The sequence below is a fragment of the Urocitellus parryii genome, chromosome 4, assembly GCF_045843805.1.
Source record: "Urocitellus parryii isolate mUroPar1 chromosome 4, mUroPar1.hap1, whole genome shotgun sequence".
NCBI classification, from domain to species: domain Eukaryota; kingdom Metazoa; phylum Chordata; class Mammalia; order Rodentia; family Sciuridae; genus Urocitellus; species Urocitellus parryii.
In genome coordinates this window covers 104,671,902-104,697,782 of record NC_135534.1, presented here as the reverse complement: position 1 = coordinate 104,697,782, position 25,881 = coordinate 104,671,902, and the positions used below count along the sequence as shown (strand labels likewise).

The 25,881-nt window shown below is 54.4% G+C and overlaps 1 protein-coding gene across 1 annotated transcript in view; it reads left to right on the top strand.

Annotated features, from left to right (window-relative positions):
• The window catches only part of Dscaml1 (DS cell adhesion molecule like 1), a 318,732-nt gene that overhangs the window by 228,543 nt on the left and 64,308 nt on the right, over positions 1-25,881 (top strand). Inside the window, exons 4-10 of the mRNA XM_026396351.2 lie at positions 2,459-2,605; positions 8,221-8,499; positions 10,968-11,243; positions 13,522-13,818; positions 15,733-16,005; positions 24,439-24,717; positions 25,100-25,219. Coding sequence (XP_026252136.2) covers positions 2,459-2,605; positions 8,221-8,499; positions 10,968-11,243; positions 13,522-13,818; positions 15,733-16,005; positions 24,439-24,717; positions 25,100-25,219 — 1,671 coding nt within the window. The remainder of the gene's footprint in view (positions 1-2,458; positions 2,606-8,220; positions 8,500-10,967; positions 11,244-13,521; positions 13,819-15,732; positions 16,006-24,438; positions 24,718-25,099; positions 25,220-25,881) is intronic.

The following is a 25,881-nucleotide window of genomic DNA, read 5'->3' as shown; positions in this document are numbered from 1 at the left end:
TCTGCTAGCACTGATTTTTGTCTTTCCTGTTTTTCCTCACCCCGCCACCACCACACCCACCACCACCCCAGCCCTACCCTGGCACTTGTGATTGGCAGCAACACCCTCCAGTAGATCTGCATTCTGGTCCCAATTACATAATAAATTACTGGAGAGCTTCCACGTTTGACTTTGGGATGTCACAACATGGAGACAAAATGGCACACACGGAGTCCGGTGGGGGAGCCAGGCTCGCTGTGTCCTCTGTTTCTCTCCAACTGCCGCAGCAGCGCTCAGCTCCCTCCCTCTGCCGTCTTGACTGAGTGGGGGTCTGCATAGCTATGGTCTGTGTGCTAGAGGGGGCAGGGCAGGGGTCCCCCAAACTCCACGATCCAGAGGACTGGAGACCTGCCAGATGGTGGAGGAGGACCCCCGGCAGATAGAGCTGAGCAGGGCCCTGTGGGTTTGAGGCCCAGACTTGGGCCCACAGAACCACTGTCTGAGGGGAAGAGAGGGAGAGAGGTAGGGCAGAGCTTCAGAGACAAGACTGGTCTTTAGTTGAGTGCAAGAAAGGCACAGGAACTCGGCAGCCCCCGCTCCCCCTGATGATCCCCAGTCCTGCTCAGTTCTGCAGCCACAGTGCAGTCTGATTGTCAGATCCCCACACTTGGCAGAGTGTCTGGCTCCTGGTGGGTCTAGCGCTGTATAGAGATGTGTAGGAGAGAAGGAGGGAGAAGAGAGGAGAGAAAGAGGGGGAAGAGGGAGGGGGACAGTTAGGAGACTTCTAGATAAACCAGAGTTTATTCAGAAGCAAGAGAGCAGGTTGACACCTGGTTCTTAATCTGGACCTCCACCCTGCAAAGTGTTTGCACCTCATTAGACAGACAAGGCTCAAAATTGAAACCATATAAAATAAATTACTTGAAACCATATAAAGTAAATATTAAAAAATAAAGTCCTAAGCCTGCATAGCCTGAAGAAAAACCAAAGGGCACTACAGGGGCCATCCTGTTTGGGCAGGAGCAGATCAGGAGCACAGAGTCCCAGGGAACAGAAGCAGGACCTGTGGCGCCTCTGAGGACACCAGCGGTGACTGAGGAAGAACTCTTCCAAAGTCAGAGATATTAACTCTAAATGGACTGTGGGGGGAGGTAGTGAGTTCCCCAGACCCAGAGGTATTCAAACGAAGGCTGGGAAACCTGGTCAAAGATACTGTCTGCACATTAAACGTTTCAACCTCCAAATTCTACAGCTTCCACTGTCAGAAAGTGTCCTCTGGTGAGGTCCCCACCTGCACATGCTCAAAATCTTAAACTTGTGCTTGGAGGTGGGACACCACCAAATATTTCTAATAGGGTGAGACACAACCAGAGCTCAGATCATTGACTGAGGGGATGTCGCTGTGCCCCCAGGTGGAAGGAATTCCCATGTTAACCAGGTTCAACATTATATTCTCTCCTGCTGCTTTACACCCTGAGTCCAGGGGCCCCTCCCAGTGGAAGTGGCACCTCTTGGCTTGCTTGAGGAACCCTAAGCCTTAGGGCCTAGAACAAAGAAAGCCACTCCACTCTTAGTGCAGCCTCCTGCCTGTCCTCCCACTTCCCCACCAAGTCCTGACAGTAATGGCTGCACTGGTGACAGGGAAGTACAGCAGAGAGCCTTCCCTTTCTTTGCCTTGCACAAAATGGAGGTTGGAATACTGTGTGCTGAATTATCATCTCCATGGCCCCACTCCTCCAAGAGCTTAGTTTCAACAATTGTTTGTGGAGTGAATAAATGACTTCAATTGAGCAAAGAGGATTTAGGCCTTAGATGTGGGTTAATGCCGAAGATGGAGTTCCAGGCCACCGTCTGCCGTGTGACCCGGGCCAGTCACTTCAACGAGAGTCTCAGTTTCCTCCTCTGGGAAATGGAGACATCTCAAACAGTGGTTAAGAGCCAGCCAAAAAAACGAATGTGAAAAGGCTTTGCAAACTCTTGTAAAGAGATAGGAAAGATGGGGACTAAAGTTCACCAAGGGAGCCCTTTCTATGTGCCAGATACCTGGTTCTTAATCTGTACCTCCACCCTGCGAAGTGTTTGCACCTCATTAGACAGACAAGGCTCAAAGAGGTTAAGTAACTTTCCCAAGGTGTCACCACTAATAAGAGGAAGAGCTGGATCTGGACCCGGATCTCTGACTCTGAAACCCCACTTCTTTCCCTCAAACCCTGAGGCATCTGCACTTAAGGAAACAATTACTATAATTTCTATTTATCATGTTGTTTGTGTGTGGAAAATTCTCGTCTATTAGCAATGGCACCCCACCTTGCCCCCGCCCCAGCCTTGGAGGCTGTACTGGCCTCACCCTTGGGCTTTCCTACCCCCCCCCACCACCACCACCTCCCTTCCCGCCTGGGAGAAGGAAGGCCACCTGTCAGCCAGTCAGCCAGTGGCCCAGGCCAGGGAGTAACCAACTCTGTCCTGGTTGTGTCTCCAGAAAACAGATTTTTTATTACTCACCACGGCGGGCTGTACATCTCGGACGTGCAAAAAGAGGACGCCCTGTCCACCTACCGCTGCATCACCAAGCACAAGTACAGCGGGGAGACGCGGCAGAGCAACGGGGCCCGCCTCTCCGTGACAGGTAAGCCACAGGGCGGTGGAGCAGAGCAGACAGGGAAGAAGGACACCAGCCCATCCCTGGAACCCCGCACGTCCCTACCACAGATCTGGGAGTCCCCTGTGTACTGGGGCACTCAGAGAGCGAGATTAAAGAACACTGGTGCAGAGACCATCCAGCAAGACCTGGTCCAGTTGGGGCTTGTGTGCTCTGAGTGTAAGGACTAGGGGACAAATTCTCTTTAGGAGTCTGCATCAGAGGACACTTAGCTATCCTGAAGAGCTGACATATTTCTATTTACCTAATCACAAGGATTATGAACCCACCCTCCCTTTCCTCTTTTTGCCTTCCTTGCCAGGAAGCTCATGGATAAAATCTGATACTCAAACATAGTAACTATTAGTCTAGGTTCCAGGCATTTTTGCATTTCCTCATATCTCCAAGTGTTTTCTAAGAGTCTATTTCATCAAGGAGTGCACATGTATCTTATTTGAGGCCACCTCCCAGCATTTGAAAGCAGACAGAATTTAATTTATAAACAGCCTATTTTTTAAAGGATCCTAAGTCTGGAGTGATTGCAGCTTTTGAGGAAGGGATGGAAGCTGACACTGAGAGAATTCCCCAGGACACCAGGACGTCTCTCATTTGTTGTCTGTTAGGGACCCACAGCCCTATGAGATGTGTATGCTGTTCTCCCTATTTTTACGGATGAGAAAAACAAATCTAAAGAAAGACAATCAACTTGCCCCAGCTATTTAACCAGGGAGAGCCACCACCAGAATTCATATTCTGTCCAGCTGCAGGTCCCCCTGAAAGGGGCCAGTTGGGTGCCCACATCTAGCAGAGTAAAGAAGGCATTTTGCGCCCTTCAGAGAAGGCTTTCTGGAACAGTGGTCTCCACACCTTCCTGAGAGCCAGCCACAGGCAGACGTTTTTGTCATCACTGTGCAATGCAACCTGGCATTTTCTATCCTATTCTATTCTATTTTGCTTTTGCTTTTGCTTTATTTTTATTTTTAGTACCAGGGAATGAACCCAGGAGCGCTTAACCACTGAGCCACATCCTCAGCCCTTTTTGTATTTTATTTAGAGACAGGGTCATGCTAAGTTGCTTAGGGGTCTCACTAAGTTGCTGAGGCTGGCTTTGAACTCGTGATCCTCCTGCCTCAGCCTCCCCAGCCGCTGGGATTACAGGCGTGCACCACTGTGCCCGGCCTATATTGGTTTTTCTAAATGCCTGTTGCAACTCACTACATGGATTCCACAACCTCCCCAGTGGTTTGCAACCTATAGTCTAAAAACCCCTCTCTTGAGTAGGTGAGATTGGAGTGGCTTTTGGAAAGAGGATGAACTAATAGTGAGCTTTTGGGGTTTAGATCCACAAGGTCATCATCCCCTCCAGGCTTCTGGAAAAGGAGCTAGACTAGGGGACCATTCTGATTCTGTCTGCCACTGGCATTCTGCAGTTTGGTGAGATCAACTGTGATCACAAAGGGCTCTCTGCAGGACTCTCTCCTTTGTCATTTGGAGACAAGACTAGGAAAGCAGGAACAGGGGGGCAATGGCTAGCCTTTCTGATCAACCCTGTGTCTTCAGTGCCTGGCCCTATGCCCAGCACATAGTAGGTGCCAAGGAAATATTTATGGCGTCAATCAATACCAACAGAACCCAGGCTGTTGTATGGGAAGGAGACGGGGCTATGCTACACGGCACCTTCATTGTGGCTTGATTTTTGAAACCGCAGCCCAATTCCTAACCGCTTGTATCGGAGTAGTTCACCTCCAATTTATTGGAACTTGTTTGTATGGTGTTTTGAATCTCATTTGCATGCTTCTCATACAATGTGAGAGAGAATTCCCCCTCCAGCAGGCCCGCTCTGTCCTCCTCCACGATAATGGAGTCCCTTCCTTCTCTACTCGGCTGGTTGGACCTCCAGCTTTAGGGGTAATAATCAAGAGTCCCTCAAAAAATAACATTTGTTAAGCTGAAGGATGTGCCCAGCCTTCTCCTCCTCCTCATGCACCACCAGCTGTGGGGAGGTGGGGGCAGGAGGAGGGAGAGAGACCACCAGACCCCTGGAGGACTCACACATAAATCCAGATCAGAGAAGCAGAGTAGAGATAGGAAGGTGCCCTGGAAGCCCGAGGGGAGAGGATGACAGAGGAAAGGCACAACAGAAGGGAGACACACACAAAGACAAAGGAAGGTAGAGGAGACAGGAAGAGGAGGAAGCTGAAGGGAAAGGACCGGAGGGGAAGGGAGGAGGGGCCCCGTGCAGTGACGTGGGGCCCTGATGTGATGTGATGTGGTGTGACAAGGCCGCCTGTCTGCAAGCTGCTTGTCTCCGCAAGAATGCAACAGATACTGGAGCAAGGCAGTGTGGCAGGGAGCCACAGGGAGCTCCCACCCCTCAGATCCACTCCCCCAGGAGGAAAGGGTGGGAATGAGACTGATGGCCACTTGCTGGAGATGGTCAGGGCAGGAGCTGTCTGCACTCAGCTGTCGGTGCTCACTCGTGTATGTTGGGGGGACACGACGCGGTGTATTGTTAAAAGGGCATTTACGTATCAGAACAGTTTCCACCTCAGCCTCTCTGCCCAGTAGCTACATATGCAACCTAACAAAATACTTAAGGTCTCAGCCTCAGCTTCCTCATCTGTAAAATGGGAGTGGTGAAATGCACTGCACTGGGAGGTGGAGAGAAGGAAAGAGGGAGCCGGGAGGAATGCCTAGCATGGAGTAGACTCATAGGAAGCACTCAGGAGCTCGGGTCCTTGTGCTGGTCCTGGTGGTCCTGTGCTGTGGCCGCCCCAAAGTGATGGGGGTGGTAGGGGGCTGCCATTTTTCTGTATTTCCATGTTAGAGGATGCAGCTGTAATAGTCTGAGCCTCTTCAAAACACACCCTGATAATGGCCGTTCCATCCACCTAGGCCCTTTTTAGTTTGCCACTGATTTCAGGTGCACTAACTCCATGAGTCCCCAAGACAACCAGTGGGATGAGCATTACCATCCTAGAAGGAAATGGGGACCAGAGAGACTGAGAGCCCAGGCTGAGCTCACACAGGACAGAGCCAGATGCAGAGGCTGGGTTCCCTGCTCCCCGGCCACGGCAGGAGGTCCCAGACCCCGCCCCACACCTGGGACCCCAGCCCCGCCCCGCCTCAGCGCACCGTAATTTCTCCAGGCAGGGCCACGTCCTGCCTGCCCTGCACCGGTGCTGCCAGCGCCCTGTCCCCCCAGGCTGTCGCCGTGCACACGCCGCAGCGTTTTACTTCTGCTTCAGAGTAATGAAAGAGGTTTCTTTCCCTCAGAATTTAATTTCACGCCTGAGCCTCGGTGATTAATTCCCTCCCCCCGCCCCTTCCTCCACCGCCCTGGCGGCCCCTCCGCTTGTAAATTCTGCCGTGTGCCACGGAATTTGTGTATTTTGCATCAATTAAGTGTCACATTGAGTAATTCTTCCCTGGCACCGGGTTTGTTTATCCCAACCATTCCCACCGGGGTGGGGGTGGGGGAAGAGGCCGCAGAATCTGGCAGGGAGGGAGGGTGGGACCGGATAGTCATTGCCCTGCCCTTCTGCAGCTCCCCATGGTCAGGAAGCACTTGGACACACATTGCGCCATCGTTCCCTGCAAAAGCCCCTGTGCGATCTGGAGGCCCCGCCATCACCTCCACCATGCAGATGAGGACACTTAGCTCTGAGATTGAAGGCTCCCGTCCAAGGTCACAAGGCGCATCAGCCACCCGGGCAGAACTCACACCGGGACCTCCGGACTCCCAGCCTGGGCTCCTGCCCACCAGGCACCCCATCTTGAGAGCCTCCATTCTTCTGGAAAGCCTTTTGGCCCTCAGAGAATCCCGGCCCCACCCCTATCCAGGGACAGGAGCTGAGGACAGAGGCCATTTCCCATTTGGGAAGGGAGACCAGGAGGGTCAGCAGTGCTCACCTTTCACTCCTAAGCAACCTTCAGAATGTGAAATTATTCCATGTTGGACCCCATGTACCAAGCAGGGGTGAGGGTCGACCTGGTTTCTGATCTTGGGTCTGCCATGATTCTGAGGCGGTTCCTCACCTCTCTGGTCTCAGCGACCTCATCTCTTTCTGCCCTCCAAGGTCCCAAGGCAGCTGTCTTATTCCTCCCGTCTATAAAATTCTACAATGTGAGATTTTATCCAGAAAAATCAGATTGCTGGCCCACTCTACTCCTGAGTGCCCCCAGTTCCCCTTCTTCCTCCCCCAGACATTGATGGTTCAACAGCCTGGGGCCCTGCTCCTTGAGGCACGGAGAAAGGACTGTGGGTCAACACTGCCTCGGGAGCCACAGTCTTCCTGGAAGAAGGATGTGGCCTGGGGCTGCTGTTGGAAAAGAGGCGACCACAGTGGCTGCCTCTGGGGGTAGGAGGAGCGTGGAGGCCAGGGTTGTGGACGACTCTGGTTCACTGTCTGCTCCTCTGAAGCTTGCCATCTGCACATATTACCTATTCAAAAAAAAAAAAAAAAAAAAAAAACGAAACATACTTTTTAACTTTTTCTTTTAAAAAGGACAGGGGCTGGGGAAGTGGGGATTATTTGAAAATAAAATGAAAGAAAAAGCAAACTCTAGAGGAGCCCAGGGAGAGCAGCAGAGGTGGGGGGTATGCAGAAGAGGACATAGAAACTGGACCGTGAAAGAGGACTAGGAGTTGGCTGTGCAGGGAACAGCTGGGCATCCAGGTGACCTGGAATGCCACCGTGGGAACCCTAGGGATAGAAGGTAAAGAAGCGTGTAGCAAGCCAGGCAGCAGACTGAGCCAGATCAGAGTAGGCCGTGGGGTTCAGGACAAGAAGCTGGGGTACATATAGGTAAAGGGGGGCCTGAGGAGGTTCCAAAGCAGGGAAGTCACTAGGGTGAGGCTGGACTGAGAGCAGAAGGGACACCCACGCAGAAGTAACAAGGGTCACACACACGGAGTCCCATCCACAGAGGCCTAGCTCTTCTTCAGGCTCAGACCACGGGTCTCGTGGGCACTGATTCCTCTTGGTCTGGAATTGCAACACACAGGAGGCTTGTGGGGGTGGGGGTGGGGTGGGGGTTTTGTGGGGGGATCCACTCCTGGAATCATCTGGGCTCCAACAGAAATGCCCTGGGCATAACTAAGTCTGCCCAGAGTGAAGGTAGGAAGAGGCAGAGCAAGGGCAGGGACGCTGTCTCCCCTTTCTTGAGGGGCACCCCCCCCAAGCCCAGTTGGAGACCCAGGTATAGACTTACCAAGGGCTGAAAACTGGAGACAGCGGGAGCCTCACGGCCCCGGGGCCACTGTTTGAGACTTTGGGTGAAAGGGCTCTCAGTCACACGCTCCTCTCTGCACCCCGTGCTCTGCCTGCCTCTGTTCCATCTGCCTCTCTGTCATCCTAGTCCTGAACTCCACCAGATTCTCTCCTCTCCCCCACGCCTGTTCCTAAGCCTGGTTCTCAGGGGCTCCGCCTGGCCAGAGCACAGGAGATACACATCCTCCCTGAAAGGCTTGTCTGGAGCCACACTGGGAACTGCTCATGGTGGGCACCGGTGGACACAGCTCCTGTCTGGGTACTTCCTCCCCCAGCCCCATTGCCCCCTACCCAGGCTGGCCAAGGCTGCTGACCCTCTCTGTCTTCCAGACCCTGCCGAGTCTATCCCCACCATCCTGGATGGCTTCCACTCCCAGGAAGTGTGGGCTGGCCGCACGGTGGAGCTGCCCTGCACCGCCTCTGGCTACCCCATCCCTGCCATTCGCTGGCTCAAGGACGGCCGGCCCCTCCCCGCCGACAGCCGCTGGACCAAACGCATTACAGGGCTGACCATCAGTGACCTGCGGACCGAGGACAGCGGTACCTATATATGTGAAGTCACCAACACCTTCGGTTCAGCAGAGGCCACAGGCCTCCTCACAGTCGTCGGTAAGTCAAGGAAACCCTCTCTGCAGCCCCAGTGACCTTAAAGAGTACCACAGTATAACGGGAAGGGCTGCCACCAGCACTGCATCTGCTCTGGCTGGCCCCAGGGGACATTCCTGGCTGGCCGGGAAGGGCAGCTGGTGTCCTGGAAAACCAGTTGGTTTGAAGCCAGAAGACCTGCCTTTCGGCTCTGGCATTTTCAGATAGGGACAGGCTCTGGCAGATTACAGAATTGTGACCATCAGCTCAGTGTCTGTCTCTGTAAAATGGGATAATGATCCCAACCATCCTCCTACCCTAGGGGTCAAATGGAATGAAGTGACAAGCCTCCTCCAGGACAGGGCTTCTTGGCTTGCTGGGAGGCGGCAGTGTCTGAACTAAGGGAAGCAATGCTGATGTTAATCCATTAGACAGGACATATGTCCCCATCCTAGGGTGACATTTAACAATAATTGATAGAGGCACTGATCCATCAGACAAGACACTGGGTATAAGCAACCAAGTCAGCCGCACCAGGAGCTGCCAGCTGGATATCAGTTCTAGTCCTTTCCTGTCCCCCCAGCACAGAGCCCCAGGGCTCCAGGACACCCTGTGGAGAGCAGGAGCCCCTCCTGCTAGGAGCCCCCAAGCAGGCAGAGAAGGAGGCAGAGGGGCTACTCCCAGGGAAAGAAACCTGATGACAAGTCGTGAGACCTGGGCTCTGCCCCTTCCTGGTGTGACCTGGTCTCAGGTTCCCACCTATCAGATGAGGAAGCTCCCTCCAGCTCTGGCATCCAGAGTTCCCTCCCCTCCAGGCTGCCCTGAGGACTCTCAGGGAATCCCACTTTTCAAGGGGCAGCAATAACTAGCCTGAGTCCCTGAATGTTGTATCCAAGGACATCATGAAGGTCGTTCAACCTGAACAGGAGCAGGCCTCCAGAGATGGCCCCATCCCCATCCTGTGGGGAGGTTCACTCTGCCATGAAGGTTGGCTGAGAACACTCTCCCTACCCCGTCGCCCATCTCATCAGCACGGACTGCAGGGCTTCAGACCCTCGGGGGGCCAGAGGACCACAGCAGACCTTCCCTGGCTTCCAAGCCTGGTGTCTAACTCCCCCAGCCCAGGCTTCTGTCTCATGGACCAGGGTCTTGAGGGTTGACCCGTGTGTATCTGCAGTGCTGAGAAGAGGCCCTGCCCCCACACGTCACAGTGAAGCTGGAAGCACAGAAAGAGCCCCCCAAAAAAATGCTCTAGGAGAAGAACACATGATAAAATGTTCTAAGCCCTGCTTTGGGGGCTGGGGAGTCATCTCATATAAGCCAGCCCTGGACAGCTAAGTGGGCAGAGAGAAGGATCAGCGTTGGTAACCCCCTTCTGGCCCTAATCGGTGTCTAAATAAGTTTAATTAAACATTATCTTCAGTTCCTTCCCCATCCTCCTATTACACACACACACACACACACACACACACACACATACACACACACACAGTCTCAGGAATCAGGTCAGGAGGACATTTCCCCCAAATCCTTGGAAAACCAGCAAACCTGACTGTAGGGAAGAGTGATATTCACAGCTCCTGCCCCAATACCTGCAGGCAAGCAGATACTCACCCAGACATAGGCATTAGTATCCAAAATTCACATGCCCGCTCCCCCATACATATGCATACATGTCTGTGGTACCCATCACTGCAACATACTCATATCCAGTACGTTCATACTGATGTGCAGCAAAGAACCACCTCCAGATGGGTGCACAGCCACCCTGCCATACGCATAGTATTTGACCATCTTCCTCAGCTCTCTGCCCTGCCTCCCAGTGGGTTTGCTGGACAACCAGGTTCCAGGGGAAGTAACATGTCTTTTCTCCATTCTCCAGTCTCTCTATAGCCACTCTATGCCAGTTTCATGGAGAGAAAAGCAATGCTTCCCATACCCCACTATTCTGCCACCAAACCTGTGCAGGGACAGCTCCAAGAGAATCGGCTAGCAGAGAGAGCCCTGAGAGCTCTCACTGATGGCTGGGACAGGAAGAGGCACCTGCCTCACTGTGCACTGACATGTCCTGGCAGTGGCCGAGGCTCTGGGTAATGATAAGAGAGCCACGTGTGCAGTCAGGCCTGCTTTGGCCGCACCTGACCCTCATGGCCTGCCATCTCTTCTCATCAGCAGGTTATCTCGCAGGGTCCCCACGCTCCTGCAGCCTGAGCCCCTTAAAGAACCCCAAGCCCATGGAGGTCAGACAGAGAGGTTTTCTTGCAACTGGAAACCAATCATCTGGTCAGACAATAAACATGGCTCTGATCTTGGTAGGGCCCAAACTGAGGGCAAGAAACAAGGTGACAGAAAGACCTGGGAGGGGTGTCCAGGAGGGATTTCCAGGCCTTGCCACAGCAGGGGCCCCTGACCCCCACCCACTGTAAGCCCCCTTTCTTTTCTTTCTCTCCCGCCCCCTTTCCCCTCATGTCTCCCCACCTGGCCTGGCCCAGAACCCCTTCACGTGACCCTGACACCAAAGAAGCTGAAGACCGGCATCGGCAGCACGGTCATCCTCTCCTGTGCCCTGACGGGGTCCCCGGAGTTCACCATCCGCTGGTACCGCAACACCGAGCTGGTGCTGCCCGACGAGGCCATCTCCATCCGCGGGCTCAATAACGAGACTCTGCTCATCACCTCGGCCCAGAAGAGCCATTCCGGGGCCTACCAGTGCTTCGCCACGCGCAAGGCCCAGACCGCACAGGACTTCGCCATCATCGTGCTGGAGGGTGAGCTGGGTGCCAGGCAGAGGGACAGGGCAGGGCAGGCAGGGCGAGGCGGGGCTGCCAGGTCCCCCTCCTCCTCCCAAGATGGTTGTGCTGCTAGGAGGCGTTGGTCCGGTGCCCGCTACGCTCCAGGCAGGTCCCCTGTCTTCTTCAGCCTCCCACGGGCCTATTTTGCAGTTGAGGAAACCGAGGCTTCCTTCACCTGCCCACTCTCTGGGTCAGAGCTGGAATTTGAATCCAAAGCTCTTCACCACCCTACTAGATAGCCTTTGCCCTCCAAAATTACTAGAAATGTTCTACCTGAGGGGTCTTCTTTAGAGTGTTGAAGGTTTTCAATCTTGCAGAGGCCAGGAGAGTGCCAGGAACCTCTGGACTTCTGAATCTTCTCCCAATCTGAAATCTCTTCACATGGGTCTCTGTTTCCACCTGTTTCTCTCTCTCTTTAAAGCTGCCACCCAGGGGGTCCTCACCCAGCACCTCAGTGTATGATTTTTTAGGTTTTTTACTGCCCAAGTTGCCTGGCCAAGAAAGTGGGTGAAAACTAAAATCCAGCTTGCACTCCATTTGCCAAGTCACAGGCCCTGGCGGTGGGCTGTGACCACACAGAGGAGGAGGCGCCTTTGGATCATCTGACAAAGGTGCAATGTGGGCTGGCAGAAGCCCTGTCTTACCAACAAGTGGAATGGCTCCCCAGATTCTCTTTCATGATAACCCAAAACAAAAAATAAACCAAAACACCCAACAGTTCTGTCCCTTTCAAGGATTTTTCAGTGCTGTGACAGAGATACCAAACTCCAGCAAGTCCAAAGGAACGGGCTCCTGCACAGGTCTCCCTGCCGAGGCTTACGGGTCCTCACTCCTCAGACACGGGAGCTGAGCACCCACTGTGTCTAAGCCCTGGCCTCTCACCCTCCCTTGGCCCTGGCTCTTCTTGTCTGCCCATTCCCTGGTCTCTCTCCCCAACACGCCCAGCACAGGTTAGTTGGGAATGGGGGCCTTTCATCTCAGGAGACCTCCTATCCAAATAATCCCCCGTCAGGGAGCAAACCACCCTATCCAGCTCATTTTCCCTCGGAGGGGGCCACCTGTTTGCCTTGGGTGGAGGGACAGAGATCCTAGCAGAAGCCATTGGTGGCCTGTTGAGAGGAGGCAAATGGGAAAAAGAGGCTGTCAGAAGGGCTGAGTGGAGAAGGTGAGGAACGGGCAGGAGGGGTGGGGTGGGCAGGCAGAAGAAGAGCCAATATCCAGGTGGCTCCCTGGGCACTCCCAGGCTCTTCCAGGCACCAGACTATCCCCAGGTTTTAGGTAAGGGTCTCCCCCAGAAAAAAAAGGATGGGGGCTGGCAGACTGGCTGAGTCTTGATCAACATCAGCATTTTGTTTAAACGGGATGTAAAGAATGCTGTGTTACATTCGCCTTACTTTTTTTCTTTTTTCACTTTTTAAAGTACTTGACGCCTATTTTTTATTACATTTTTTTATTTTTAGTTGACACATAATAACTGTACATATTGATGGGGCACGGTACACTTTAACACCTTTTAATCCTTTACGACAACCTTGTATGGAAAGATGGCTGTGGTTAGTAATGACATCTCCCGAGTTCTGCAGGAGGAAGATGGGGCCGTGGAAGTTAATTGTCTCATCTAAGCTTACTTGGTTAGCCACAGACTCCCCACTTCCACCGCCTCTGGGAAACTTGCATTCTAAGCCTCCAACTTAAGGCCCTTTGCTAAAGGGGCTACCGCAGCCCCACCCCCTCCACTGGCACAGTCAAGAGCAGAGAGCCCTGGATCAGAGTCCACGGGACTGGCCTGCTCCACACATAGCTCTACATGCAATTGCCTCCCAGCCTCAGCATCTTTATTAATAAAGGAATGAGAAAGAGGCAGACGAGGAAAAGTCGAGAGGCATTAACAGTTAAGCACCTTTAATGCATTAATTCGTTTACTCCTCCCAGTGTCAAATGAGGTGCGGATAGTCATTGTCATTGTTACCCCCATCTCACACCAGTAAAAAATGGAAAGACTCAGAGAGGTTAAGTACTATGCCCAAAGATTCAGCACCAGCAAGTGGTGGAGAGCAAACCCAGGAGTCTTAACCCACGAACAGTAGTAATGGCACCTCCCAGGGCTGTGCATAGCAAGTGAATTGATGCACAGGACAGTCCTTTATTGTCATTATGGCTACTGCTTTGCCTCCTCCCCTGCCAGGGTGGGGTAGCCTGGGGGAAGTCTCTCTGTGACTAAGTGACCCTGAAGGGGGCTCCTCGCTCCCTGCAGACGGCACACCCCGCATCGCCTCGTCCTTCAGCGAGAAGGTGGTCAACCCCGGGGAGCGGTTCTCACTGATGTGTGCAGCTAAGGGCGCCCCGCCCCCCACGGTCACCTGGGCCCTGGACGACGAGCCCATCGTGCGGGATGGAAGCCACCGCACCAACCAGTACACCATGTCCGATGGCACCACCATCAGCCACATGAACGTCACAGGCCCCCAGATCCGCGACGGGGGCGTGTACCGGTGCACGGCTCGGAACTCGGTGGGCAGTGCTGAATATCAGGCGCGAATAAACGTAAGAGGTGCCTGTCTACATTTAAATATCAGAATAGGCTTTTGAGTTCCTTTGCCATCTCTGTGATTACCATTATTCTTGTGATTAGTACTTATTATTAATCGTCATTTTGATTTTAGTAGAGGTTTCTCTCCTCTCTCCTGTCGCCATCGCCCTGCCCTCACAAGCCCACCATCCATTCTTGTGTGTGAGTGTGTGTCTGGTATAGTTCACCCATTCTCATTCCCTCCTCCTCCTCCTCCTCCTCCTCCTCCTCTTCCTCCTTCTCCTCTTCCTCCTCCTGCCCAGCCTGCCCACCCTCTCCACCCTGATCCCCCCATCAAATCACTCTGGGCCCCAGTAAGCTATGCACCAGCTACCATCTGCCAGCCCCACCAGGGCCTTGTAAGGACAGAGACAGAGCAGGGGCAGGGGGGCCAGGCCTGACCTAAATATGCTTCAGCTGTGCTCCCAACTGCCCCCACTAAGCCAGTCCCTGAGAGCTCCAGGAGGGGCAAGCAGCCAGGAGCCAGGTGTCAGCTTCTCCTGCAAAGTCCAAGTCATCAAGAGAAGGAGGCAAACTGGGCATGTTGTCACACATCCATAATCCCGGCTACTTGAGAGGCAGGGATTACAGGAGGATAGCAAATACAAGGTCAACCTGGACAATTGAGCAAAACCCCATCTCAAAATAAAATAAAATGTGCTGGGGGTGTAACTCAGTGGGAGAGTGCTGGCCTAGCATGTGGGAGGCCCTGGGTTCAGTCCCCAGTATCATACATATTTATACACACACATATACAAAGTAGAGGGCTGAGGCTAGGTGGGTGTGTCCAGAGGCTGGAGGCCTCCCCACGAGTGCGAGTAGGGGTCTTCAAGGTGATCATCCCCTATCTCAGTTCTCCATGTCACCATGGTGAGAACAGTCTCTGATGCTCTTTGCAGCCCTTTGGGTCTAACTGGTCCTTATCTGACCCTATCAGTGACCCCCAACCCAAGTACCGAGGAGGACGGGGGAGGAGAAGGGAAAAGGCACTGATCCGGGGGTGTTAGTGACCCTGGGAGCAGGGAAGGGTCACAGAAATACAGGCTCATGCCAGACTTGCCAGGGCCAACTTCCTCCTGAGAAATGTAAGCCTCCCCTTTGGTCACCCTGCTGCCCTCCTCTCTGAATTGGAAAGGGGACAGAGCTGCAGGGCCCTGGGAGATTCCCTAGTCCTGCTGCTCATATTCTGGAAGGGGACTGGAAGCCCAGAGAGTTCCTTGGCTCTCTCTAGCACTGCCCCTGCATGAGGGCCTTTGAGCCCCCCTTTCCATGGCCATATTGCCACCTGCCCAGCTGTCCCAACTAAAGACACTCTCTCCCCCAGCCAGTGTGACAGAGCCCCCATTGAGCACCCCTCCTCAGGGGTCCATAATACACATTTACCTGATAAAAGAAAATCACCAGTTCACCCAGTGGAGACCGTCCTATTACCTACAGAGAGTTGGCATGAGAGAGTTCCTTTTGGGTAAGACAAGACCAGTGTGAAGAAGCGGAGTGGAAATAACACGATGCCCACGTCCACTCTAATCCCCCAATCCTGACTTCTCATGACTGAAGACTTGCCCTCCCAAATCCCAGCTGCTTCTTGGTGAGGCCGTGGCCTCGGCCACACGCCCTGTCCTGTTTGGGACTTTTCTTGCAGCCATGTATGGCACGAGTTTGTTTGCAGCTATTTGACACTAGCAACAGTGTGTCCTGGAGAGATAATGGGTGACCCCAATCCAAGCCTTTGCCTTTAGTCTTGAAAAAGAGTTCCCTCTGCTCCCACCAAATTTCCACCCCCAGAAGTCTCAGGAGCCAAGCAACTGAGAAGAGTACCACAGGGTGGTGCCTGGCTGTCCCTGGCTGACGGCACCGCTCGCCCCTCCTCTCCGCCTCCTCCCTCCCACGCCTCAGGACCCCCCAGCATCCGGGCAATGAAGAACATCACAGCCGTCGCCGGGCGGGATACCCTCATCAACTGCAGGGTCATCGGTTACCCCTACTACTCCATCAAGTGGTACAAAGATGCCCTGCTGCTACCCGACAACCACCGCCAGGTGGTATTTGAGAACGGGACCCTCAAGCTGACTGACGTGCAGAAGGGAATGGACGAAGGGGAGTACCTGTGCAGTGTCCTCATCCAGCCCCAGCTGTCCATCAGCCAGAGCGTCCACGTGGCCGTCAAAGGTAGGCCTCCCCTCCAGCCAGAGCCCCTGCCCACCCTCACCCCAAGCCTCCCAGGATGCCCCAGCCATTTCCAAGCCATGGCTCAGGTGGCCGCAGACAATCGTGAGTGAGTAGAAGGACAAGGGAGAGGGACCAGCCTGGCGTGTAGAAGAAAAGAAGGAGGTGGAAGATCCGGGTGGACACTAGAAGGATGTGAGGAACTCTACCTCCAGGTTCCTCAGTTGGCTGCACTGACCCCAGGGGCACGGGGGCTGTTACAAAGAGGAGGCAGGTCACCACCAACAGAAGGCTCAGGTTGCAGATGGCAGGCTATATCAGTCCCCTGAAGTCAGGATGGGGCCACCAGGAACTCAGGAGAGACACACCAGTGGTCAGCAACAGGAGACCGGGTGGAAGGAGCATTGGCTGCCCTGCTCCCTTCCAGGGCACAGAGTGGTTGTCCCAGGCTGCCACTAGGGGAATGGGGAAGGACCTGCTATCTGCTAGTGCCACCTGATGCCTGGAAGGGAGTAGCCCCCCTCCCCCCCACACACACACACCCCAGGCCTCTGTGCTCACCTGGGTGAGGCCTATGTTTCTGGTACATGGTGGCCACTCAGTAAGTCTATATAGATCAGTGAATGAATTAATTAATGACTATAAATGAGCCAGTAAGTGAATACATGTACCAGTGCCTGTGTCCCCATGGCTCTGGGGCCATGCAGCTGTGTGAAGCCCCTTCTTTGGGATTGATGGGCCTGGAGTTTGCCTGGACAGTGTGTGAAAGGAGCCTTCATTGTTGCTCTAGGGACAGGAAGGGAAAGTGGATCCTGCCGGGCTTGACTAAGGAGAGGTCAGGGAGTGACCCAGGGCTGATGGGAGGTCAGGCCCAGAGGAACTTTGTCCCCTTCTCCACCTCAGTAATAAAGAAATAGATTCCAGAACCACCAAGGAGGGAGAAGGAAGAGAGAAGAGTCCTCGAGACCTTTGAGAGCCCTGGTCACCTGGGGACTTCCCTCCTCCAGGGAAGCAGGGGGTAGAAGCTGGAAAGATCCCAAGACCTGCAGGGGCCAACACAGGGAAGGTCAGAGCTGGGGTCTTGTTTGCTCCAAGGGAAGCAAGATTGCACAGAAGCCTTGTGGACAGGAAGAAGGAAGTCTGGGGGCGGGAGTCTGGGGACAGATGCTGCACTTGGTTTGATCCTTCAAGCACGTGATGACCAGGGGCCATCAGGTGGAGGGCCTGCAGGACAGCTGGGGAAACTGAGCAGGAGCAGAAAAAAGGCTGGGTCAGCTTCTCCCTGTGCTCCTTGTCATCGGGCTCATCCTGATCAGTGCTCAGGGGCCGTCACAAGCATCCTCATGTACCCACCACCTGTCACAGTGCCAGACGGTGTGTGTTTGTTGAACTGTAACCGAGACATTCGTCTGGGTTGGAGTGAATTATGGGAAGCCGTGCTTTAAGCCCCCAGAGCTGGGGTTGGTCTGTGGCCATCTCAGGCCTGGGGAGGGGAGAGGACACCCTGACAACTCCACCTCCCCACCCCCACCGTGGCACCGCAGGCAGGTTGAAGCACGCGGGGGACCCCTTCTCTGCCTAACGCTTCGGCCCAGCCCAGGGTCCTTGCATGCCAGTGAGAACCTTACCACCCGCAGGCCGCATCCTTCCCCTGGCATCCTGGGAAACTCAGCCTGGTAGTGGTGGGGCACAGCGCAGCGGCCCCCACCCGGCGCCCTGCTGCCCGTATCCATTTCTGTTACAGGCGGTGGAGCGCGAGCGGACAGTGTAAACAGCACATATTAAAACATCTAACCTTTGCTGCACTTCTGCGCCCAACCACACCAGCAAGCATTTGGCAGGGTTTGTTGGCATAAAAAAAAAATAATAATAACAGGGCCCCAGCGAGCCTCTGAGTACTCAGAACATCCTGAAAGCTGCTTCTGCTCATCAATTATTCAAGCCCATTCAGGGAACGATCAGTCCTAATGAATTGAATCTGATGCATTCCGTCTCAATGACTCGCTGGGCCTGTTGTGATAGTGCAGAGCGACAGCGTCTCCCCAGCCCAGGGAGGAGGCGTGTGTGTGTGTGTGTGTGTGTGTGTGTGTGTGTGTGTGTACAATGTGCAGGCTTATGCACACACCCTCCCCCTTCCCCACCATCAGGTTCTGAAATGCAGCCTTAGAGGGGGTGAGGTCACCTGTTCTCTCTCTAGACCAAGAAGCCTCATTCACATGAGGGGCTCTGGGACCCCTTGCCCCCACCACTCCAAAAGCTCAGGGCCCCCATCCCCACCCTCTTGCTGACTCCCTCTCCCCACCTCATTAGAATGCACTTTTGCAGAAGAACCCATCAAAGCTGATTATGATCACGATGCTTGATTAGCGGCTGTGCTCTTCCAAGAGCTACCAAAGGTGGGGGGTGGAGAAGGCGCCCCTGGGCATGGCAAGGGGCCCTGACTATAGAGAGGAAGGGATGGGCCCATGGGTAACACACCAAACCCCACTGTTACTGCCGGCTGGAAAGGGTACAGCGCCCCGGGATCAGAGCAGGGAGCCAGAGGAGGGCAAAACAGGGCGGGACAGGGCACTAAAAGCTTGAGATAAAATTGAAGTCCCCTCCACCTCAGCTCCCCTTCTCTGTGGGGCCAAAGGCTGGAAGGCAGGGTGGACAAAAACCCAGGCTACCCCGTGAGCTGAGAAAACAAGTGCTGTCTCCGTCCCCCGGGACTGCTCATCTTCTAATGAATTTTTCAAACAATGAGCTGAGAAGAGCCAAACACACTGACACGCAGGCACATGCATGTGCAGAGACCCGTGTGTGAGTGCACAGGCATGTACACACGGGAACACATTATGTGCACTTTCATGCTTCTGAGTGACACGCGAGCCTGTCCGCACTTGAACGTACAATACATGCGTGCTAGCAGTTACATAAATGTTTCTCTGTTGATGCCCTCCTGTCCCCAGCCACTCCCTATACCACAAAAGGTGGCTTCAGATGGGTCCATTTGAAATATTGCCCAAGTGAGCCTGCTGGGGCCCAGTAAGATGGAGGAGCAGGGGAGAGATAGGGGCTGCTTCAAGGACGGCCTGGGCTTGGCACCCGCCACACTGAGCCGCAGGGGAAGCAGGCCTCATCTCTGGGCTTTGGGAGAGCTCCTTAGCAGGATGCTAAAAAGAGGACACACAGATCTAACCTAGACTTGGTGACTTCAGGGCCCCCTGTAGCTGAAAAATAATGTGGCATAAAAGCATCCCTGGACACAGGCTGAATGTTTAATTAACCAGGAAGGTAGGGCTGCATCTGGGGCCCCTTGGCATTGGCTCAGGGAGGAAATATCTCCATCCCTACATCTGAGCCTTCCAGAGCTTTGGGAGCCAAAAGCGGGGCATGAGGCACTTTCTGCTCATGCTCAGCAGAACCAGGTCTGGGAGGTAGTGCCAGGCCCCCATGGAGAGCAAGCAAAAGAAGGCACACACATCACAGACTCCCTCAACCCACATACCACACCCCTATCCACAGCCATTCTTCCCCTACCTAGGCAATGAAGAGCTTCGGCTAAGGCTTCATCCAGTCCCTTCCACATGCCTGGGAGCCTTTGGTAGGGACCCTCCTCCACCCTAATGAATGAGGTGGGGATTCTGTGATCACAGGGCATTAAGGACCAGCCACCTGGCTGAATGCCTGCCTGCTGTTGGTGGAGGTGGAGGCTTGGAAGGAATCCTACTAGAAAACACAGGCAAGGCGGGTGAGACAGGCTCCACAGGAGGAGATCGCAAACTTGCACCTGGGGCAAAGGGGAGTCAAGGAAGCTGCTGCCAGCAACCCTGTTTCCCCAGCCAAGGGAGCCAGGAACATAGGAGCAAGCAGCCTCCTCACAGGGAAGATGGGGCTAGCAGAGATGGTGGTGGTGATGAAGACGATGACCACTCCCATTCACTATATTCCAGGCACTATTTTAGGTTCTACTGATACAGTTATTCTGAAGATAGATGAAGCTCCCTGCCCTCAGGGAGCTTGCAGTTTAGTGGAGAAAGGCGAATCAAATACATACAAGATATGGGGTGTCAACCAGGGATCAGGGATGAGAGTGCCCAGGGAAGGCAGAGGGACTTACGATGTTAAAGAGGATAGTCAGGGAAGGTCTTCCTGAGAGGAGGCAGTTGTGGTAAAAACTGAAGTAAGTTATGATCATTCCTAAAATATAAGATTTGTCAGAACTGGAAGGTCAGTGTCAGACTTCAGAGATTGTATGGTCCGTTTTGCAGATGAGTAAACTGAGACTCAGAGGCAGAGGCAGGGTAGTGGTGAGAAGGCCACTCATGCATGGTAACTTGAATGGGTAGCTGAGTCTGGAACCCAGGAACCCTGGCCCCAGGCATGGCTCTTTCCCATTTCTGTGCTGCCTGGAGAGCGAGGCCCTGACTTCCTGCCGTGCACACTCTGCTAGCAGGTGCAGTAAATAAAAGGCTCAGCCTCGAAGACAGATGATGAGAGACCCCATAAAGTATTTATGGGCTGGGCTGGTGGTCACCACTGTGTGACACTCACAAACAAGTGGCTATAAAGGCTTTATGGTGGCCAGACACCACATGGACTGCCACCGCCACTCTATCTTCTTGCTCGCTGTGCCCACTGATCTCTGTCATTGCAGCATTTTGCTACAGGTGACTGGCCAAAGCAGGCCTCCCTGGGAGAAATCCTGGGTTGTGTGGCAAACCTGCATCCCAGCCAGGTGCTGGCGAAACGCCGTGACTCAGGCAGGAGGACTGGGGGCTGCACTCCGTGTCACAGAGGCCCCTAGTCATGCCCAGGGGGAGGTGGTCAGAGACCTCACCCCCTGAAGGACCGAGTTCCCAGAGGTGGAAATGGAGCTCCTGTCTGTCCCCTGAGCAATGGGGAAGGCACAGCTGAGACACAGGTCAGAAAGGAGCCCTGCATCTGGGCAGGGCGCCATGTGCACACAGTGGAGAGCCTCCACACCCTGTTCACCGCACTCCTCCTCAGTTCAGCCAGCTGTGCAGGAGCAGCCAGGAACGCCAGGCTTTCTTATCCCTCCAGGCCATGGCATGTTCCTGGACTTAAGGGGGGTCAGAATGCTGTCCTGGAGCCTTGGTGGGATATGTCAGCCACAGTATCACAGACACCCATCAGCCTGCATGGGCAGGCTCTCACATAACAGTGAGTGAGGAGGGGCCTGCCCTGGACCTCTGGTCATCTGCCTCCCGTAGGACAATGGTGCTCTAGGAGCCCTGGGCCAGCTGGCTGCGTGTCTCAGTCCTCAGCATGGGTGTTGGCTATTGTTCCTCTGTAGCCTCGCCAGTGGCCACCACATCATTCCTGCAACTGTACCTCCGTTGGCCCAGCTGGCCTCTGCCCCTTGGCTCAGCCTCCTCCCTCTCCCTCACCCCTCATATTTTTTACAAGCATGTATGTCCCCTAACTCTCAGTTCAAATGCCACATGCTCCAGGAGGCTATAGTCTGCCCCTGGACATCTCTCTCTGCTCTGACTGGCCATCTGTGTATCCTGGGGGTGCGCGCCCTGAGATCACAGCATGTCTGGGGGTGGGGAGTGCCCTCCCTTCTCCAGTCACTGAGCAGCTCCTGAGGCTTTTTCTGTAGTTCGAGGGTGTTTCTGCTTCCTCAGCCCACACGGAGCACGCTGCCTTCACAGAGCAGGCATTTCATAAATATTAGATGAATTAGTTAATTAATGAATTAACCTGCCTTTGTAACTTGTTCCATTATCTACTGAGAGAGACAGTCTTCCCCTTGCCTGAACCAAATCTCCCTGCCTGATTTCACTCTGTTGTGATCCTGTCCTTGATAGAAATGTCGGGGCCCAGGGGCATGGCCCTCCCGACTTGAGAGCTCTTGGGCCTCCTCCCCAGCCACCTTGCCGTGCCCGCATGTCCTACTCCCCGCCCCTGCCACTGCTGACAAGGGTCCATGGGCTTTTCAACCTCAGGAGCTGGTTTGTCACTGTGATAGCCAGGGCCTGGGCCTAGGAAGGACCAAGGGACATATTCCAGGTTCCAGAATGCCAATTCAAAGGCAGGGCCTGAAGATGAACCCCCACCCCCTCCTCCCCCACCACCCCAGCCCACCACTGAGGTCACCTCAGGAAATGATATCTAGATATATGTCCACTCATTTACTCACCCAACAAGCACAAATTGAGTACCTACTATTTTCCAGGTAAATATTCCTAGTTGCTTGAGTCCTAGCACCCAGAGCCCCAGGGAGGTGGAGGTAGTCGCGCCCTCTGCCCTGTGACCTGTGCTGTCGTCACGGTGAGCACTGGATCTGCAGCATTCTGCCAAAAGCCCAAGGAGACCTAGAAGCCTAGATCTGACCTCCATACACCTCCATGCTCACGCACAGGAAGGAGATCCACGAGAGCACAGAGGAATCTCTGGAAGTCTGTAATGGTCACTGGGTCATCACTAGAATCCTGAGTTCAAAGAAATCTACCTAGAGCTGTCCCCGGCCCAGAAACCTCCCAGGGTACTGGGGCAATGCCCTATACCTGAGAAAAGAAGCCTCTGGTGACAGGGATGAGCTGATCTGGACGGTGACCAGCACCCCAGGAAACCTGGCAGGGGTTCAGGACCTGCTCTGAGCTCAGGCGTATCTGGAATAAAATGGATCAAAGCCAGCCAGGGGGCAGGAAGCACACAGGGTGGAAGAAGGGGACAGAAACCCCTGGTCTCCCCGGGCAGGGCTGAGCTCCGGAGCTGTGGGAGGCTGTAGTGTGCTGCTGGAGCCCCCAGGCTGGAAGGGAGAGGTGGGAGAGGGCATCAGAAATCCCAGGGAGGCCCCTGCGGGGGGGTCATGGAGGCAGCCTCCCTACTAAATGGCACTTCCTCCAGACCTGGAGCTCTTGGTCGGGACCTCTCCATGCTCCAGTGAGCTGCCAAGAGACTTTCTATGTCCACACCTGGCCATTTTCCAGGGGCAGCTCCCCCTGGAGCCCTGAAAGTGTGCACAAGGAGGGCCTCCTCAGGCACCCACCCATTCAGGCTCGTCCCCCCATGGTGGCCACTCTGGGTGGGCCCAGGGTGGAGAGTCGCAGGCTTCCAAGGAGCCGTGGGGCTGGAGCCTGGGAGAAGGCCAGAGGACTGTGGACTGCCTTGTAATTTAATTATTTGACTGCAGAAAGGAGACCTCATCTACTGGGTGCTCATCCTTGTTAAGCTAATTGTCTGTCTCCCTCACTCTCTTCTCCCCCCACTTGCTGGGGAAGCCGCTGCAGCCTAATTGAGTTATCATAAAGATAATGGCTGATGCTCCAGCCAGAGCTGAGAAAGGAGGATCCATCTCGCAGTGACTCCAGCTCCAGACAGGGCCCCCAGGGGCTGAGACCAGGCAGTGATGGAGGGAGGCTGCTGTGTGGGCCTTTACCCAGAGTCCAACCCAGTGGCTATCGCAAGGTTAACAGGGCCCTCTCCCAATGCTTTCCCAGCCACCAGCCACCAGGAAGCTCCTTTAGGAGACAAAAGGATCTCTGGTGTGGTGTGTCTGGGAATTTCTCAGAGAAGCAGCCAGGCAGCATAGCGGAGAGAGGTTAGAATTAGCAGACAGATCGGGTTTCAAATCCCACTGACACTGCTGGAGAGCAGGGTAGCCTAGCACAGTTACTTCTCTGCTCCAAGCCTCCATGTTCTCATCTGTAAAATGGGATCAAGTAAGCTCACCTCACATTATTGGTAGGAGGATTTGGTGAGATAATGTGTATGAAACAACTGGACCACCAGTGGCATGAGCTTCTGCTCATCTGTCCTGACACCTGATGACTATGGAGCAGGGTTGGTGATGGGACCTCTGGGAGGAGGCCGGAACTTAGCACCCTGGCTCTAAATGAGCAGCCTTGGGAGGTGCATGGGGAAGGGTCTGCGCTGGCCTTCCTCACTGCACCTGGGCACCTTATGTCTCTCCCTTCCAGGCCCCAGAGGCTTGTCTGGGGAGAGAACATAGGCACAAGCCGAGCAGTGGGTCAGCAGGCAGATGGGAGTCAAAAAGCCCATGAGTTGAGGCTGGGGATGTGGCTCAAGTGGTAGCGTGCTCGCCTAGCATACGTGAGGCACTGGGTTCGATTCTCAGCACCACATAAAAATAAAGATATTGTGTCCACCTAAAACTAAAAAAAATAAATATTTTAAAAAAAGCCCCTGAGTCAAATCCCAGGGCAAACCCGAAGGTCAGAGTTAAAGCGAGAGGTCTGAGGCCTCGGCAGAGACTGTGGGTCCAGGCAGAGCCCAGGGTGGAGAAGGGATGTGGGAGGGGGACACAACGGCAGAGCAGCCAGGCACGCTGGGGGACTCTGCGTGGGCAGGAAAATGAGGTGCCAGAGCCTGGGGAGCTCTAGTCCAAGCCCAGAGCCCCCGGGTGAGTATCTGGCTGGGCTGGGGCAAGTGAGGCCTGATGGCAGCAACCCCTTGCCGGCCCAGTGCCCCCTCTGATCCAGCCCTTCGAGTTCCCACCGGCCTCCATCGGTCAGCTGCTCTACATCCCCTGTGTGGTGTCCTCGGGGGACATGCCCATCCGCATCACCTGGAGGAAGGACGGACAGGTGATCATCTCAGGCTCGGGCGTGACCATTGAGAGCAAGGAGTTCATGAGCTCCCTGCAGATCTCCAGTGTCTCCCTCAAGCACAACGGCAACTACACGTGCATCGCCAGCAACGCGGCAGCCACCGTGAGCAGGGAGCGCCAGCTCATCGTGCGTGGTGAGTGGGGTCAGGCCAGCCTGGAGGAGCGCCAGGACCATGTCTCTAGAGTGCTGGCTTGAATCACAGGCTTAAGGGAGGTTGGCTGTAGCAGGGCCATTGAAGATGGAGAGCCCCAGGCCTCTTATTTTCTAAGGCAGGAAATGAGTGGAGGAGATACTTGCTCAGTTAGTCCTTGGTTGAGGCAGGATTGGAACTCAGAACTCCCAGCTCCAGTTCCAGTACTCAAAAAAGCCATCAGCCTCCAGGATTTCAGAAGCTGCAGGCTCGAAACTTTATGATGGTCCAGAAAGGGCTGACATTGAATGAAGGTGCCCAAGCCCTAAGGGACCTCTCAGGAGCCAAGATGACCTTTCTCTCCCTACTTCCTCTCTTTTGGCAGTGCCCCCTCGATTTGTGGTGCAGCCCAACAACCAGGATGGCATCTATGGCAAAGCTGGTGTGCTCAACTGCTCGGTGGACGGCTACCCACCACCCAAGGTCATGTGGAAGCATGCCAAGGGTGAGCCCCTGACCAGCCAGCATCTCCAACAAGGGCAGGGAGGGCCAGGGAGGATGCTCAGATGGGACTGGGGCCTGTTCTCCACCTGCAACTCAGTACTGGTGGTGGGGTTGGGGGGTCCTGGGTTCTGAGCGCTAGAGGACCCCTAGCTATAAACCATTTAGAAATCCTCAGCCACCCCCAGGGGTCTGCAGTCAGGGACAGCATCATGCTGACTTGACTCCACATTTCCTCTAGTCCCTGCAGACTTGGCCCTTCTCCCAGCTCCAGCCCTAAAACTCAGGGTACATCTGCTAATCCCACCCTGCCCTGTCCACCCCAGGGTCCCAGAGTCTCCACGCCTGGCTTTTCACCACTCTATCTATTCTGGGATTTTGGTCCTTCTTAGAGCTCAACTTCATCCCAAGAACACATTCAGTGTCTGAGTAAGGCCCACATCCTAGGCTGTGTCCATACTGACCCAAAGCCCCCATAGAAGGACAGCTGGCCTTTTTTTCCTGGGTCGACTGCCATGAACCAGGAATTGCCATTTGAGGACTCAGTCCTGTATTTGCTTATTGCCAAGTTGTCCAAAGGTTACTTTATCTTCCTCTCCCAGGAATGCACCCCAAGGAAGCTCAGTGGCAAGGTGGCATCTGCTGAACCCATGTCCCCACCTCATC